General features: G+C 36.3%; 1 protein-coding gene across 3 annotated transcripts in view; it reads left to right on the top strand.

The window, feature by feature from the left end:
- LOC136828427 (ubiquitin carboxyl-terminal hydrolase 48-like) overlaps positions 1-13,382 on the top strand; it is a 487,389-nt gene that overhangs the window by 291,581 nt on the left and 182,426 nt on the right. For 2 of the 3 annotated variants that reach the window (XM_067086475.1, XM_067086474.1), the window contains exons 13-14: positions 360-526; positions 1,365-1,487. In XM_067086475.1, coding sequence (XP_066942576.1) covers positions 360-526; positions 1,365-1,487 — 290 coding nt within the window. Of the gene's footprint in view, positions 1-359; positions 527-1,364; positions 1,498-13,382 lie in introns of all 3 variants that reach the window. The other variant, XM_067086476.1, reaches the window with a different exon arrangement.

Below are 13,382 nucleotides of genomic sequence, written 5' to 3'. Positions count from 1 at the left end.
GTAGCTATCCTGCATTTTTATATGAAATAACGAAAAGTTGTCTTACTCTTTTTATGGCATAAGATTTAAATATTTTGCCTTTTATTTTTGAAGATATGTACTGCATCTGCTTTTAAATAAATCAGTAGCTACTGCTTATGTATTTGTAGACACACATAATGACATAGTGCTAAGCAATTTATAAAGGATAAACAGTGAAAGCACAGTAGTAAAAGTTTTGGAGGCATTGCTCATTATGGTGGAAATAATGAAACTGAAAAGAAAGTTGGTTAATTGCTTTGCTGATATATTAACATTAGAGATATAAATTTATCTTTGTATATGTTTCAATATTAATGTATGACACCATCTGTAATTAGGCTCAGTTGGAAGAATCCAAGCGAGCTTGTGGGAGTGGCCTGCAACAGAAAAAACAGTTAGCCAACCTATTCAAGGAAGTCAAAAGACCACATCCAGTACGTGACCTTGGAAAGAAGGTATTCTTGGTATCCAGAGACTTCATCTCAGATTGGAAAAGTTATATCAGGTAAATATGTTTTAATGTTATTGTATAGTGTGGAAAAGATGTATGGAAAATCTCTGTCAGGAAGATAAGAAGGTGTTTTTTTAAATAGCTGTTTTTAATTTTTGGCCTATTTAGTGTGTTTTAGAAAGGGCATGCTGAAATTTGGTGCCAAATTGTCAGAAAAAATGTTATTTTATGTTTATTTCAGGTGTAACCTTTACTTGTATTGATTCAAAAGTCTTATATTTGATAATTAGTACTATGCTATTTACGTATATTTTATATTGAAATAACAAAATGGGTGCAGCAGTGAAATGAAGTACTAGTATGATGATAAGTCAAAATATATTGGTCAATTTTACCTACTCAGAAGCTTGTCCAGTGTATTGTAGTAAGTTTTGTATCAAAATTTATCTAAAACTTCCATATAACCTCATGAATATAAATGAGTAAGCATATATAGACTCTGCAGGTCACATTCATTGGAACTGTGAACTACTATGGCTACAGGAACATCTCTCTTAACTTCTTGATTTCCTGTGCCAGATAAAAAAATTCCACAGAGGATTGAAGAGACCATAGACAACTCTTTCAAGTCTAACTCTGTTAATTGACAACCTGACATAAAAATATTCATCAAGATGATGAAAATTCCTTGCATTCTACTAATGTACTTGCAGTGCAAAAATTTACCATTTGGAATTCTGCCACAAGCAAGAGCACTGTGCATTAGAAATACACCACAAGAGCCCTCCTTGTTCTTTCTAGAAACATACATTAGCTAAACAGAGTAGCAAACTTTATCTTAGTAGTAATAGAGCTGTTTTATGAAGGATAGTTTTTTTTTCTATTCTTGCAGATCTTGTGAACGAGGAGAGGCACAATCCCCTGCCATTAATACCCTTGATAATTCTCCGCTTTTATGTCCGCACGATTCCCTGCTCTTCCCCGTGCACGGTATGCAGCCACATGAGTTGACAGAGTAAGTACACGTAAGTGGCATTTCATGATGTCTAATTGAAATAGAGGTTTGTCTACTTTTCTCCTGATGTGTATTATTATTAATGTAAGTTATTTGGGATAAATCTTACCTACTGTTAAAGTTAGCTTACATCTTTGTGCTGTTAGGTGCGATCAGCATTCAGAATAACACTAGGCTGACCCAGATGGACTCTGTAATCACATATTTCCCAACAGGTGTTGTTGGAATGTTTATGTTCTTGTCGTAATTTTCCCTGTCATATCCTTGAGCATATGTTGTCAATCAGATGTAAATAATTTTTATTTTTTCTTACTGGTTTTCTCCTGTATGTTATTGTGCTAGTTTTCTGTTTTCATATACTGTATGTAACTTACCAAGTACTGTAATTGCATAGCTATACTTTCCACTCACGCAGCAGTTAGAAATGTGAAGCTCGCTGTAGCGATTCGTTTGTTTATAGTTTAGGTAACTACCCCACCCTCTATCAGGGAACAATTGGTACCATGTAACAGTGATTGTCACTACTTTTCTGCCAGCTTTACCGTCAAGAATGAATGGTTTGGTTGTTGAATCTGAGGTTTTTTTTCTTCGCTTTTCCCAAGGATTTGGTGAAGTACCCATTATTTTGGCAGCTTTTCAGCTTAGCCTATTTACGATGTCCGATTCCAGTTCATCAAGTATTAGGTATTGTAGGGAGGGTTGCAAGACCCAAATGACCAAAGTAACCTACGATAGTCATACACTGTGCAAAATGTAGAGGACAAGAATGTTCAGTAAATCTCACTTTTGATGAATGTGTTGGATGGGATGAGAAGAAATGGAAGGTTCTGGTTCTCAGGTCTCATTGGATAAGTTAGATAGAGATAGGAAAAGGAAGATGGCTGCTAGAGCCAAGAGTAGAGCTCAAAGTATAGAGAGTAGAGCTCAGAGTGTAGAATCTGTCACTAACATTCAACTCATTTACTGTAACATTCCTTCTTCTCCTGCCCTTGCTTATCCCTCATCCTTAGTCCTGATAATTCTCCATCAACTCCTATTCCTGGCTCCCATGCTTTCGATCCTGGAACTGTAGCCAGCCTCGAGAGTAAGTTGATCATAAATTCGATCTCATAGTTAAGACTGTGTATAAGTCGGGTGAATCGCTTAAAGTCCTTTTGGATGAAGTGTAGAGTGTAAACCAGTGCTAGTGTCAGTGTCAGTGCCATTGGAGGAGGCGAGGAGGTGGCTGTCCGTCCTGCTGATGCTCCCAGACAAAGGTCACTGTCACACTCCCGAGAACCTGGGAGGAGACAGGCATACTGGAGGTCCAAATGAGGTTAGTGGAGTTTGCCCACAGGCAGTCGCCCCCTCATCCAACTCAGCACTTCGTAATTCTGACCGCCATTGGAAAGGCGTCACTGTGAGCGCCCACTAGTTATCGTCTGACTCCAAAAATGACTCTAGTGCTAATAAGAGGCATTTTTGGCACTTCCCAGGTGAATCTTATCTCTTGAAGAGACTTCACAATAGAGACACCTCTCCCTTTTCTCCAAAGCGTACTAGGAACTGTTCCACTAGTCTGCAACCGGGTTGCAGTACGTGGCACAGCCCATTTGCCCTTCCCCCAAGTGTTCACATGGTGAACTTAATCACTTGGCTCATAAGCGCTCTTCTAAGAATGCTCTTCTTCCGGGTAACCATATGAGCGTCCAGAGTATTCGCCAGACCTCTTCCCAGTCTTCAAGCACCTGTCTCATACTCCGAAACGCCCATCTCGGACTCCAGAGCCCCTGCCTCGCTCCCCCGAGCACCCGCCTCGCTCTCCCGAGTGCCCACCTCGAGCCAGCTTGCCTCCCACAAAGTGTCCAGTGCCAGCTGTCCACCTGACTTCTACTGAACGCACACCTACGTCATCGTCACCCGCTCTCGTGCTTGAAGACCCTTCTTTCGAGCATATCAAGAAGCAGTTGGAAGATGTATTGGGCCTTCTGCATAAGGCTTCCCCTTCACATAAGCCTTCTCAAGACCTTACTTTGTCTCTTGTTTCTTCAGAGGAGGAAGAAGTAGCACCGTCTCCTGTTTCTTCAGAGGAGGAAGAAGTAGTGCCAGACCCCCCTCCTACAGCTTATGCTTCCCTGATGAGATATTTTTTGGCAACCTTCCCCTCTTGCTTCCAGCCAGCTGCTCCAGTGTCACCTGCTTCCACGTTTCTTATGAGAAACTAAGCAGATTCTAGTTCGCGCCTACCTCAGATGGTTCCCTCTTCGTCTGCAAGAAAGCCACTTAAAGAGATAGAGGATTGGTCGTCCGTTAAGAGGGAACAAGTGAAGGCTGCTTTTGCCTTTCCTCCTGCTAGATTGATGGCCAGGAGAGATCTCTCCTATTCGACAGGAGAAGCTCCATCCTTGGGAGGTGCTGCATGTTCCCAAGATGACTTCTCAGGTTTGATATGAAAGTTTTTGTAGCCTAACCCATCCAAAAATGCTACAATTATGCAATCCATCCACCCGTTCACATTGTTGTTCTTTTAGAATCCAGCTTACAATTACAAAAACCACAAAACAAACTTACAACCCAAAATTGACAACCTAACCATCAGAGAGCTCTCTTTACTGCACCACAGTCTTTTCAAGACTGCCACCTGCATTTGTTTACATTTTGCTCCCTCCCACCATTTTTCATCCTTTGACGTCACTTCCTATGACTTCACAACACGAACAGATACTTTTAAAGATGAATGTTTTGCTATAAAAAATCTTATAAAATTAAATGTGCTTTTTATAAATTTTGTAATGCTCACACCATTTCATTAATGCAGAAAATAAAAATAAAATAATAATGGTTAAACTTCTAAAACTAACATATAATCACACATATCTTTCTCCCTCCCCTCCAACCTCTTCTTATCCTAATCCCCTCTAATCTCCATTATTCTCCAATTCTTTACCCTCTGTGCAATTTCTAATATTTTCCCCTGAAACTCCAGCTTTAGTCAACAAATCAGCTATTTGATGCTTTCCTTTTATTCATCTCATCTCCTTTATTTCTATAGATTCTATTGTTTCTCTTATTGCTGCAATATCAATTTTTAATCTCTTACTACTTACTCCTGTACTTGATTTAATTGCAGTCATTAGTGTTTTACGATCAGTTTTAACCAATGCTTCTAATTTTCTCCCTCCTACTATCTCTTCCCGCAAACGTTTGAAATATATCAATCCTTCTATTGCCTGCCCCACACTCAGAGCCTCTGCTTCAGTAGTTGACTTTGCTACTCCTATGGATTTTCTGGATTTCCACCATATGGGACTACTTCTCTTACCATCTGTCAGTGATTGTCACAACCTAATTGTGTATGACCATCTTCAATATTCCCAAATGAAGCATCTGCATAGGCTTCCCAAAACATCTTTTCTTCTAACTCACTTATTATCGCTTCTCCCATTATGCTCTTAGTTTTACTTCTTATTTTAATCATCCTTTTCATATCTCGAGTTGTTCCTTCTTTAAAAGCTTTGCTTAATTCACTAACAGCATATGATATTTCTGGCATGGTGTGTAGTGATACCCAATTCAACTGTCCTATCACTGATCTATATTCTGTTAACTCCTTTTGTCCTAATACTCTGTTACCTGTAAATCTTGTAGCTTCTGGTTCTCTTACAGAATTTATATATACTGCCACTGATTAAGGCAAATTCCATTTTCTTTATGGTCTACTATTACTTTCTTGTTCTCCTACTTGCAATTTCCCTTTCAATTTCCCAATTGTTTCCTTTAAAAATCCCTCAGTTCCTCCATAGCAAAAATCATCTACATGTGTCCATAAAATACCATTCAATTTATTGTCTTTCCTCCAAAAGAATATATTAGGTTCTAATCTACTTCTCTCACCTTTAAGCTCCTGCACCACCTTACAATACCATGCCTTTGCTGCATCTTTGAGCCCATAAACAGTTTTCTTCAATTTCCATAACCCACTCCAACCATCTTCACTAGGCGGTTTTAAATATACCTCTCGTTGTGTTTCATCACCTTATAGATACGCAGTTTTTGCATCTGACGTAAAATAATTCCAACCTTTCAATTTTATTACTGTCAAACAAAATTTTAAAATTTTGGCATTGCATGTAGGAGCGTATTTTTCCCATTCGTCCATTTCTTCTTCAAAACCTCTAGCCACCAATCTTGCTTTACATATCCTCCCCCCCCCTTTTACTTTTTCAGTTACTATCCATCATGTAGATATGGATTTTTTATCCAAATGTCATTTACTGCCTCATATATCTTATTTTCTCTCCAACTTAATCCATCCCTTGTCACCTGATTGTGAGTCTTCTACATTGTATGAATCAGCCCAAGATTTGCTTGATCTTTTCCCTGCAAGACTTAATATAGTCCGTTCTTCTACGTGTCCTGTATTTTTGTGTATAGCTCTAACTCTATTTCCCTTTTTGAATTTGGGTGTCTCTTCTATTACCTCACCTTCTATTACCTCATTTTCCCCTTCATCTTTCAGTGCTTCGTCTGCCAAATCTCTTTCTATAGTCTCTTTTATATTTGCATTCCTTCTCCAGCCCATTATCATCTCCTTTCCTTCCTGCCTATCTATATTCCCTTCCTTTGATGCACAGGATTCATCCTTCACAGTGTGTGTTTTATCTATTTTAGGTATCTTTTCTATTTCTGGTGATAGTCTTTAATCCTAGTAACATGTATTCTAGCTACTTCTCTTAGAGAATATTGTAGCAACTTCTCTTATAGAATCCCAATGTTTAAACACTACTGTTTTACCCGATACTCCCACTACCTGAGCAGGTCCTCTCCATTCATTTTCATTTTCTCTCTTATAGAATACCTCATCTCCCACTACTGCTTCTTCAAATTTATGTTCTCTGACATTTTTGTTTAAAGCAGTTCTTATTTTATTACAAGACTTTCTTCTCCCATTAAATTTGGCAAAGAAGGGTTTTTTCCAAATACTAATTGGTTAGGGGAGAAACCACCATTATTTATTACCATTATTTATTAAGCAGTTCCTAGCACTCACTACCCATCTTAATGCTATGGACCAATCCACTTCCTCATCATCTTTCATCTTTCTCAAGCTTTCTTTGATTATACCTACCATCTTTTCACGTATTCCGTTGCTCCATAGAGATTCAGATGCTGTGGTCAATACTTTAATGTTCCATCTTTCTGCCATCCTCCTTACTTTTTCATATTGAAATTTTCCCCCGTTGTCTGATAATATTTTAAAAGGCGCTCCAAATATAACAAATCACCCGTCAAAAAGTGTCTGTATAATAGTTTCTGGTTTTTTTTCTTTTATCCAAAAAGCCTGACTACCTCGTGGCCATATTTACCATTACCAAGAAATTTCTCTCTTCTATCACTCCCACATCCATTGCTACAACTTCATTAAATGTTTTACTCCCAGAAAATCCCACTACTGGTTTAACTTTTTTTTTTTTTTTTGTCATACCTCACAACTTGCAATTAAGTCTGTTTGTAACTTTTTTTTATTTCCTCTCCTTCTTTCAAACCATCACTCCACTGTGCTTCTTCTGTTAGCTTCCATATTTTATCTCCACTTCCATGACCAAGTTGTAGATGCAACTTCATAATTGCACCTTTAATTTCCCTTAGTCTCTTTCCCTTTCATTCCTCCAGTAACAATTCTTCTACCTTCCTCCTCAAAATTGGTATTCTTAAGTGACCCTGTTGGTCTTCTCTTAACTTTACCTTCATTGCTCTTAATACTTCTATTTTAACACAATTCTCTTTTAAATTTATAGTCATACCCATTTTACTTGTGGTTTTCTTACCTATTAACCATGGTACATCACCCTGCAAAATTTCTGTCTCAAATAAAACTTTTTGTTTTTCATATCACTGGTATTGCCATTACTCCTTTCGACTTGTAAGATGACTTCCTGAAATAAAATACTTTATTAGACTCTTTCTTAGTATCATTCTTTCTCCTCAACTCTCCCCCTCAAATTGGGACCACCTTGACGTGGTGAGGGGGCTCTCGAACCTAGGGATCTTTTTCTTTTTTTTTCTTTTCTTTTTTTTTTCCCCCTAAGTTTGATCCTAAGTGTCCCACATATACAGTATATTAATGCACTTTAGGAATAATTTTGTGGATTTTTCCACTTTTGTCAAGATTACCAAAATTAATAAATAGGAAAACATATAGCATGGAGTGAAGTTGAATCTGAAGCTAAATAGTGGGAACTGTGGTAGAACCATCATCTACCTGATAATGTTCGGACCTGGTTTTTCAGGCGGAACTATTCTGTGGAGCTGGACCACGGATTCCAGGGGGGCCTGGTTCTAGGAATAGGACTCTTGGCTCTCTGTCCGGTTAGCCCATATTGTGATTAGGGTGGGGATGACTGTATTATTACAATACAATCAGTCCTAGCAAGCTGGTTTTGCTTACACTTGGGCCGTACTAATCATGATGTGCCATCCCCCTTTTGGGGTAGGGTAGGGACGCGGATATTTGGGAGTCAGTTCTCACTTGTGCCATTAGTGGAACATTCAACCTCATAAAAAGCCAATGATATCTTTTCAAGATTTATTAATTTTTTTTTATATTTCCTTTATGCAAAGTAGTCATGAAGATATTAGTACCCCTGGACCCCATGATGGTAAAATTCTGGCACAGTCGATGACTAATGGAACGTCACTCCCAAATCTCCTTAGCATAGATATAAACGCTACAACGGAACATCCTGTTCCAAGTAAAATATCAATCCCTAAAGATTCGAAGAGTTTAGAAAGTCAAAAAGAAACAAATAATAACAAATTGGTAAACTCCAGTATTGTAACACTGGAACCATACATAAAGGACAATAACTCTAAAATAGAGACGAGTAATCCCCCTAAAACCCCATCAACACAAGACAGCTCATCACCGATGAATATGAAAAAATTAAAAAGAAATAACTAGTTCATTTTGAACATATTTCTGGACCAGACAATTGGTCCAGATTTTTAATATTAAAAGCAGAAAAACAGATCTCACCAGCCATTTTAGAGAACAAATTATTAAATATACACCCCACACAAGACATTGAATGTAGACATATCAAAAACAATGAATGGCTAATACAAACAACAACCAAAGCCCAATCAACAATCTTTCTACAAATAACCAACATAAATGAAATAAAAGTAACAGTAACCAGCCATGAAACACTAAACTATACACAAGGAACAGTAATGCTCCCAAACAATGATGAAAAAGAGTTACCATCATAACAAATCTTAATTGACCCCCTTAAATTAAGATACAACAACATACATGACTTGGAATTATATACTGTCCCAAGTAGAAAGGATGCAAATAAACATATTAAAATAGTCAAAATAAAATTTACAAACCAGGAACTACCACGAAAAATAAAAATTCTAGGACTAAATAGAGAAGTTCACCCCTTTGTCCCTAAACCTCTCCAATATTCTAACTGTCTAAAATATGGCCATTCAACCAAAAGATGTAGAAATAACGCTATATGCGCTGTATGTTCTGAAGACCACACAACAAACTGGAAATGCAAAACCTTCAAATGTGTAAATTGCAAATTAAATCATCATGCAAAATCTGAAGACTATATTTTATCAATATTATACAGAATTACAAATGTTAATGGACAGAACTGGTATGCCCGTTAACGAAGTCAAACTCGAACTGAAGGTGAGAGGAATCAATGACCTAGCAAAACTCCATTCATATTCAAATGTTGTAACAACTCATAATAAACATAAAGAATCTCAACACAGAATAGCTGTGACACACCTCTCCCCCTCTTCTGCTATTCATAAAAGACCAAGAGTACAGTTGCAACAGCTCCCCAGTAACAAGCCCAGTTAATCGTTCAGAAACGAATTCCAGTGATATGGAAAAATCAGCAGAAGTTAATAATCCAGATCTGGAAACTCATAATGCACTAACATCATCCACAGAAAACTTAATTGACAAAAATAACCATAATAAAAAAAAAAGAAAGTAATTGACAGAACTCCCCCCAAGGGAAAAAAACCTAACATTCCATTCACAGATCAATCTAGCAAAACCCCAGTCTCACCCATTAATCAGAAACAGATTACTTTAACTGCATCACAAGTGGAAATCCGTAGTATTCCACAATCCAAGACAAATATAAATAACGATTCCCCAAATATGGATAAATCAACTAACTCTTCTGCACTCTCATCACCAAAATCAATGCAGAAACTTTCAATTAAACATCCCACTGAAGAATCAAAAACCAATAAAATTAATCAAATCACAACCACATCAAATCAACCCTCAACAAGACCAAAGAATAATAATAATAATAATAAACCTAAAATTCAAGTCAAAATTTTATACCAGCACATCGGAGATCCAATATACCTGTACCAGAAATTCCCAACAAAAATATTTCAACATCCAGTAATGGAAACATAATTGGGACCCAGAGATTAGAACCATTCCTTCAACACTCGGAACATGATTTATCTTGCGGATGTCAAAAATGTTTCATCATTACGTACAATAGTTTACCTAACAAAAATGAAAATACAACCCAAAATTTCATAAATAACTTTACTAGGTTCCGAAAATGCCCTTTAACATTCCATCAAGATGGCGAACTATGTTCAGAATCCTTGAAACTAAAGAAAAACATGATCAAAACTCAAATTGATTTGCTAATAAGGAAATATGAAGAACCGATCAATGCATCAGATATTCAGCAGTCAAACCTAGCTACAAAGAAACCACAAAGCAACACAGACTCCCTTAAAATGTTACGGGATATAACTAAATCATCAATTAACTTACAAAATCTAACGCCAATCCCACCAAACAATGACCAATAAAATAATTCAGTGGAACGTGAAGGGATTTTCTACTCGGCTTCGGCTAGGTGAAATCCAGAGAATACTAAAGGAACATAAACCTGTTTGCATATGTCTACAGCATATTGGTACAACTCCTAATAACTTTAGAAACTATAAATTAGCTTGCCACTCACCAATAGCGGATGGCAAGCTAGGAACAGCTATATATGTTCATAACGATTCAACTTATGAACCCTTAAATATTACATCACTGTCATATCAAATAACTGCAATCAAATTGCATATGCCAGACAATCAAATTATCTCTATACTAAATCTATATAATCAGCCAAATTTTAACTCAAACTTTAGTGATTTACCACAAATACTAAATAATGTAAATGGCCCCCTACTAATAGTAGGCGACTTTAATGCCCATAATCCATTGTAGGACAGCGCACATGCTAGTAACTTGGCTGGCTCAAACATTGAGAATTGCATAAATGTTCAGAATTTACATTGCCTGAATGAAAGTGATTCACCAAAGTACTTCTCAAAAACTCATTTAACCTTCTCCTCAATAGATATTTCATTATGCTCACTGGAATTAATTGAAAAACTGGAATGGAATGTCCTAGACGACTCATATACTAGTGATCACTTTCCAATTGTTTTGAATTATTTGAACAACCAAAAACAATAATTTCCCATAAAATATAACTTACTGAAAGTTGACTGGGATAAATACAATTTACAAACTAGAAATGTCCCTCCCTTCCCATTAAATCAAAACAATAATGTCACAAATGATTTCTTTTCCAGTTTTGTAATCAGTGCTGCAGATAAATGCATCCCCAAAACTTCTTCAACCCCTAATATATCCCCCATTCCATGGTGGTCTAATAATTTCTCTCTCTTAAATCAAACCAAACACACACTGGCACGTAATTTGAGTAGACTAAAGTCTAGATTAAACACCCTCAATAAAGGCCCTTGTAATATAAACAAACTAAACAAGATAATAGTTATAAGTATAACTATTGATCACATTAAACCACTTTGCAATAAATATAATGCAAAATTTCGAAAAACAATAATATTCGAAAAAGCTCAGTTGTGGAAAAATTATATTTCAGAGTTGTCACCAAATACTTCAATTAAGGAAATATGGCACAAAATCCGTAAAATCAATGGTAAACATGTGAGACCACCTAGAAGCCCAATACTATATAATGGCAAACTAAATCATAACCTACAAGATATTTCAAATATATTAGCCAAACATATAGAAGATATTAGTGCTTATTCTAATTTAGATGAACACTTCAAAAGAATTAGAACACAAAAAATAAATCATAAACTTAATTTTGAAACTGATGAGGACCTTGATTATAACCAAGAATTCAATATGAATGAACTTAATTTTGCCCTAAAATCATGTCGATCATCAGCTCCGGAGCATGATATGATTTCTTTTGAAATGATCCAGAATTTAGCCACACTAGCTAAAGAATTCTTATTAAAATTATAAAACAACATATGGCTAACGCATGTCTTCTCAACTAACTGGAGACATGCAATAATCATACCCATCAGTAAATCAGGAAAAGATTCTAGCAAATCCACTAATTATAGGCCAATATCTCTAACAAGTTGCTTGTGCAAACTTTTGGAGAAAATGGTTAGTTTGAGATTAACAAGTGTCATAACAAAACATTCAATTTTATCACCTACCCAATCGGGATCGATAGCTGGTAGATCTACACTAGACCCGTTAACTCAAATAGAAGATCATATTAAAAAAGGATTTGAAAAGAAAAAGCTGACTGTGCCTATTTTCTTTGATATAGAAAAAGCATATGATACCACATGGAGATACAGTATTATGCACAAACTCCATAAATCTGATATTCGAGGTCACCTTCCAATATTTATCAATTTTTTAACAAATCGTACATTTCAAGTACGCATAGAAAATACATATTCAAATTGCTACGTACAAGAGGAGGGTATCCCCCAAGGCAGTGTTTTGAGCTGCATCTTATTTGCCCTGGCAATAGATGATATTACTATGAACCTGCCTGAGGGTGTACAAAATAGTTTGTATGTGGATGATTTTGTAATATATTATTCAAGTTATTCTTTGAGACATGCTCAAGAATACTTAATATAGCAACAAATAATATAACCACTTGGACCAACTCCGTAGGCTTCAAGTTGTCGGTAAATAAAACAAATGGCACTGTCTTCTACAAAGACAAAAGATGGTTGAAACAACAAACCATTAAGTTATATCTTTATAATGAAGAGATAAGCATGTGCAATAGTGTTAAATATTTGGGTATAATTCTTTATCAACATTTAAATTGGAAAGATCATGTCAAATATATTAAAGCCAAAGGATCTAAAGCCCTTACATTATTAAAGAAAATCTCACACACCAAATGGGGTGCAGGACGAGACACAATGTTAATGTTGTACAATGCAACAGTACTATCAATTATAAATTATAGCTGTCCAATTTATTCAACTGCCTCAGAAACAACTCTAAAATCTCTAGATGCTTTACATCACGAGGGAGTGCGTATATGTACAGGAGCCTTCTGCTCATCTCCAACTGTCTCTATCCTAGCAGAAGCAGGCCAGGTGCCTCTAAAATATTACAGGGATCTAATTACTTTAAGAAGAGGCTTATCCCTTCAAGCAGGCACATCTCCTGTATCAAATAAATTTCTCAATCAAAATACAAATAATAACCCAAATCAAAACTCGATTTACAAAAAAAAACTAATCATCTATTGAATTTACATAACATAATACCCAAATTTACCCAAGAAATAAATCTGATCACACCATGGACACTAAAAAGGGCAAAAATATGCACATATTTATCATATCTTTCAAGGAAATATATGTTCAACACAGAAATGTACCATCAACATGCCACGGAACACATAAGACGGAAGGGTAATCCATTCATAATCTACACAGATGGATCCAAAAATGAAGCTGGAGTGGGCTCATCAGCCTATTCAAGTGATAAAACTATGCAAATGGGCCTTCCTCTAATATCATCAG

This window comes from Macrobrachium rosenbergii, chromosome 42, assembly GCF_040412425.1.
Source record: "Macrobrachium rosenbergii isolate ZJJX-2024 chromosome 42, ASM4041242v1, whole genome shotgun sequence".
Lineage (NCBI taxonomy): Eukaryota > Metazoa > Arthropoda > Malacostraca > Decapoda > Palaemonidae > Macrobrachium > Macrobrachium rosenbergii.
Note: the sequence above shows the minus strand (reverse complement) of the source record. Positions and strands in the feature narration are given on the sequence as shown.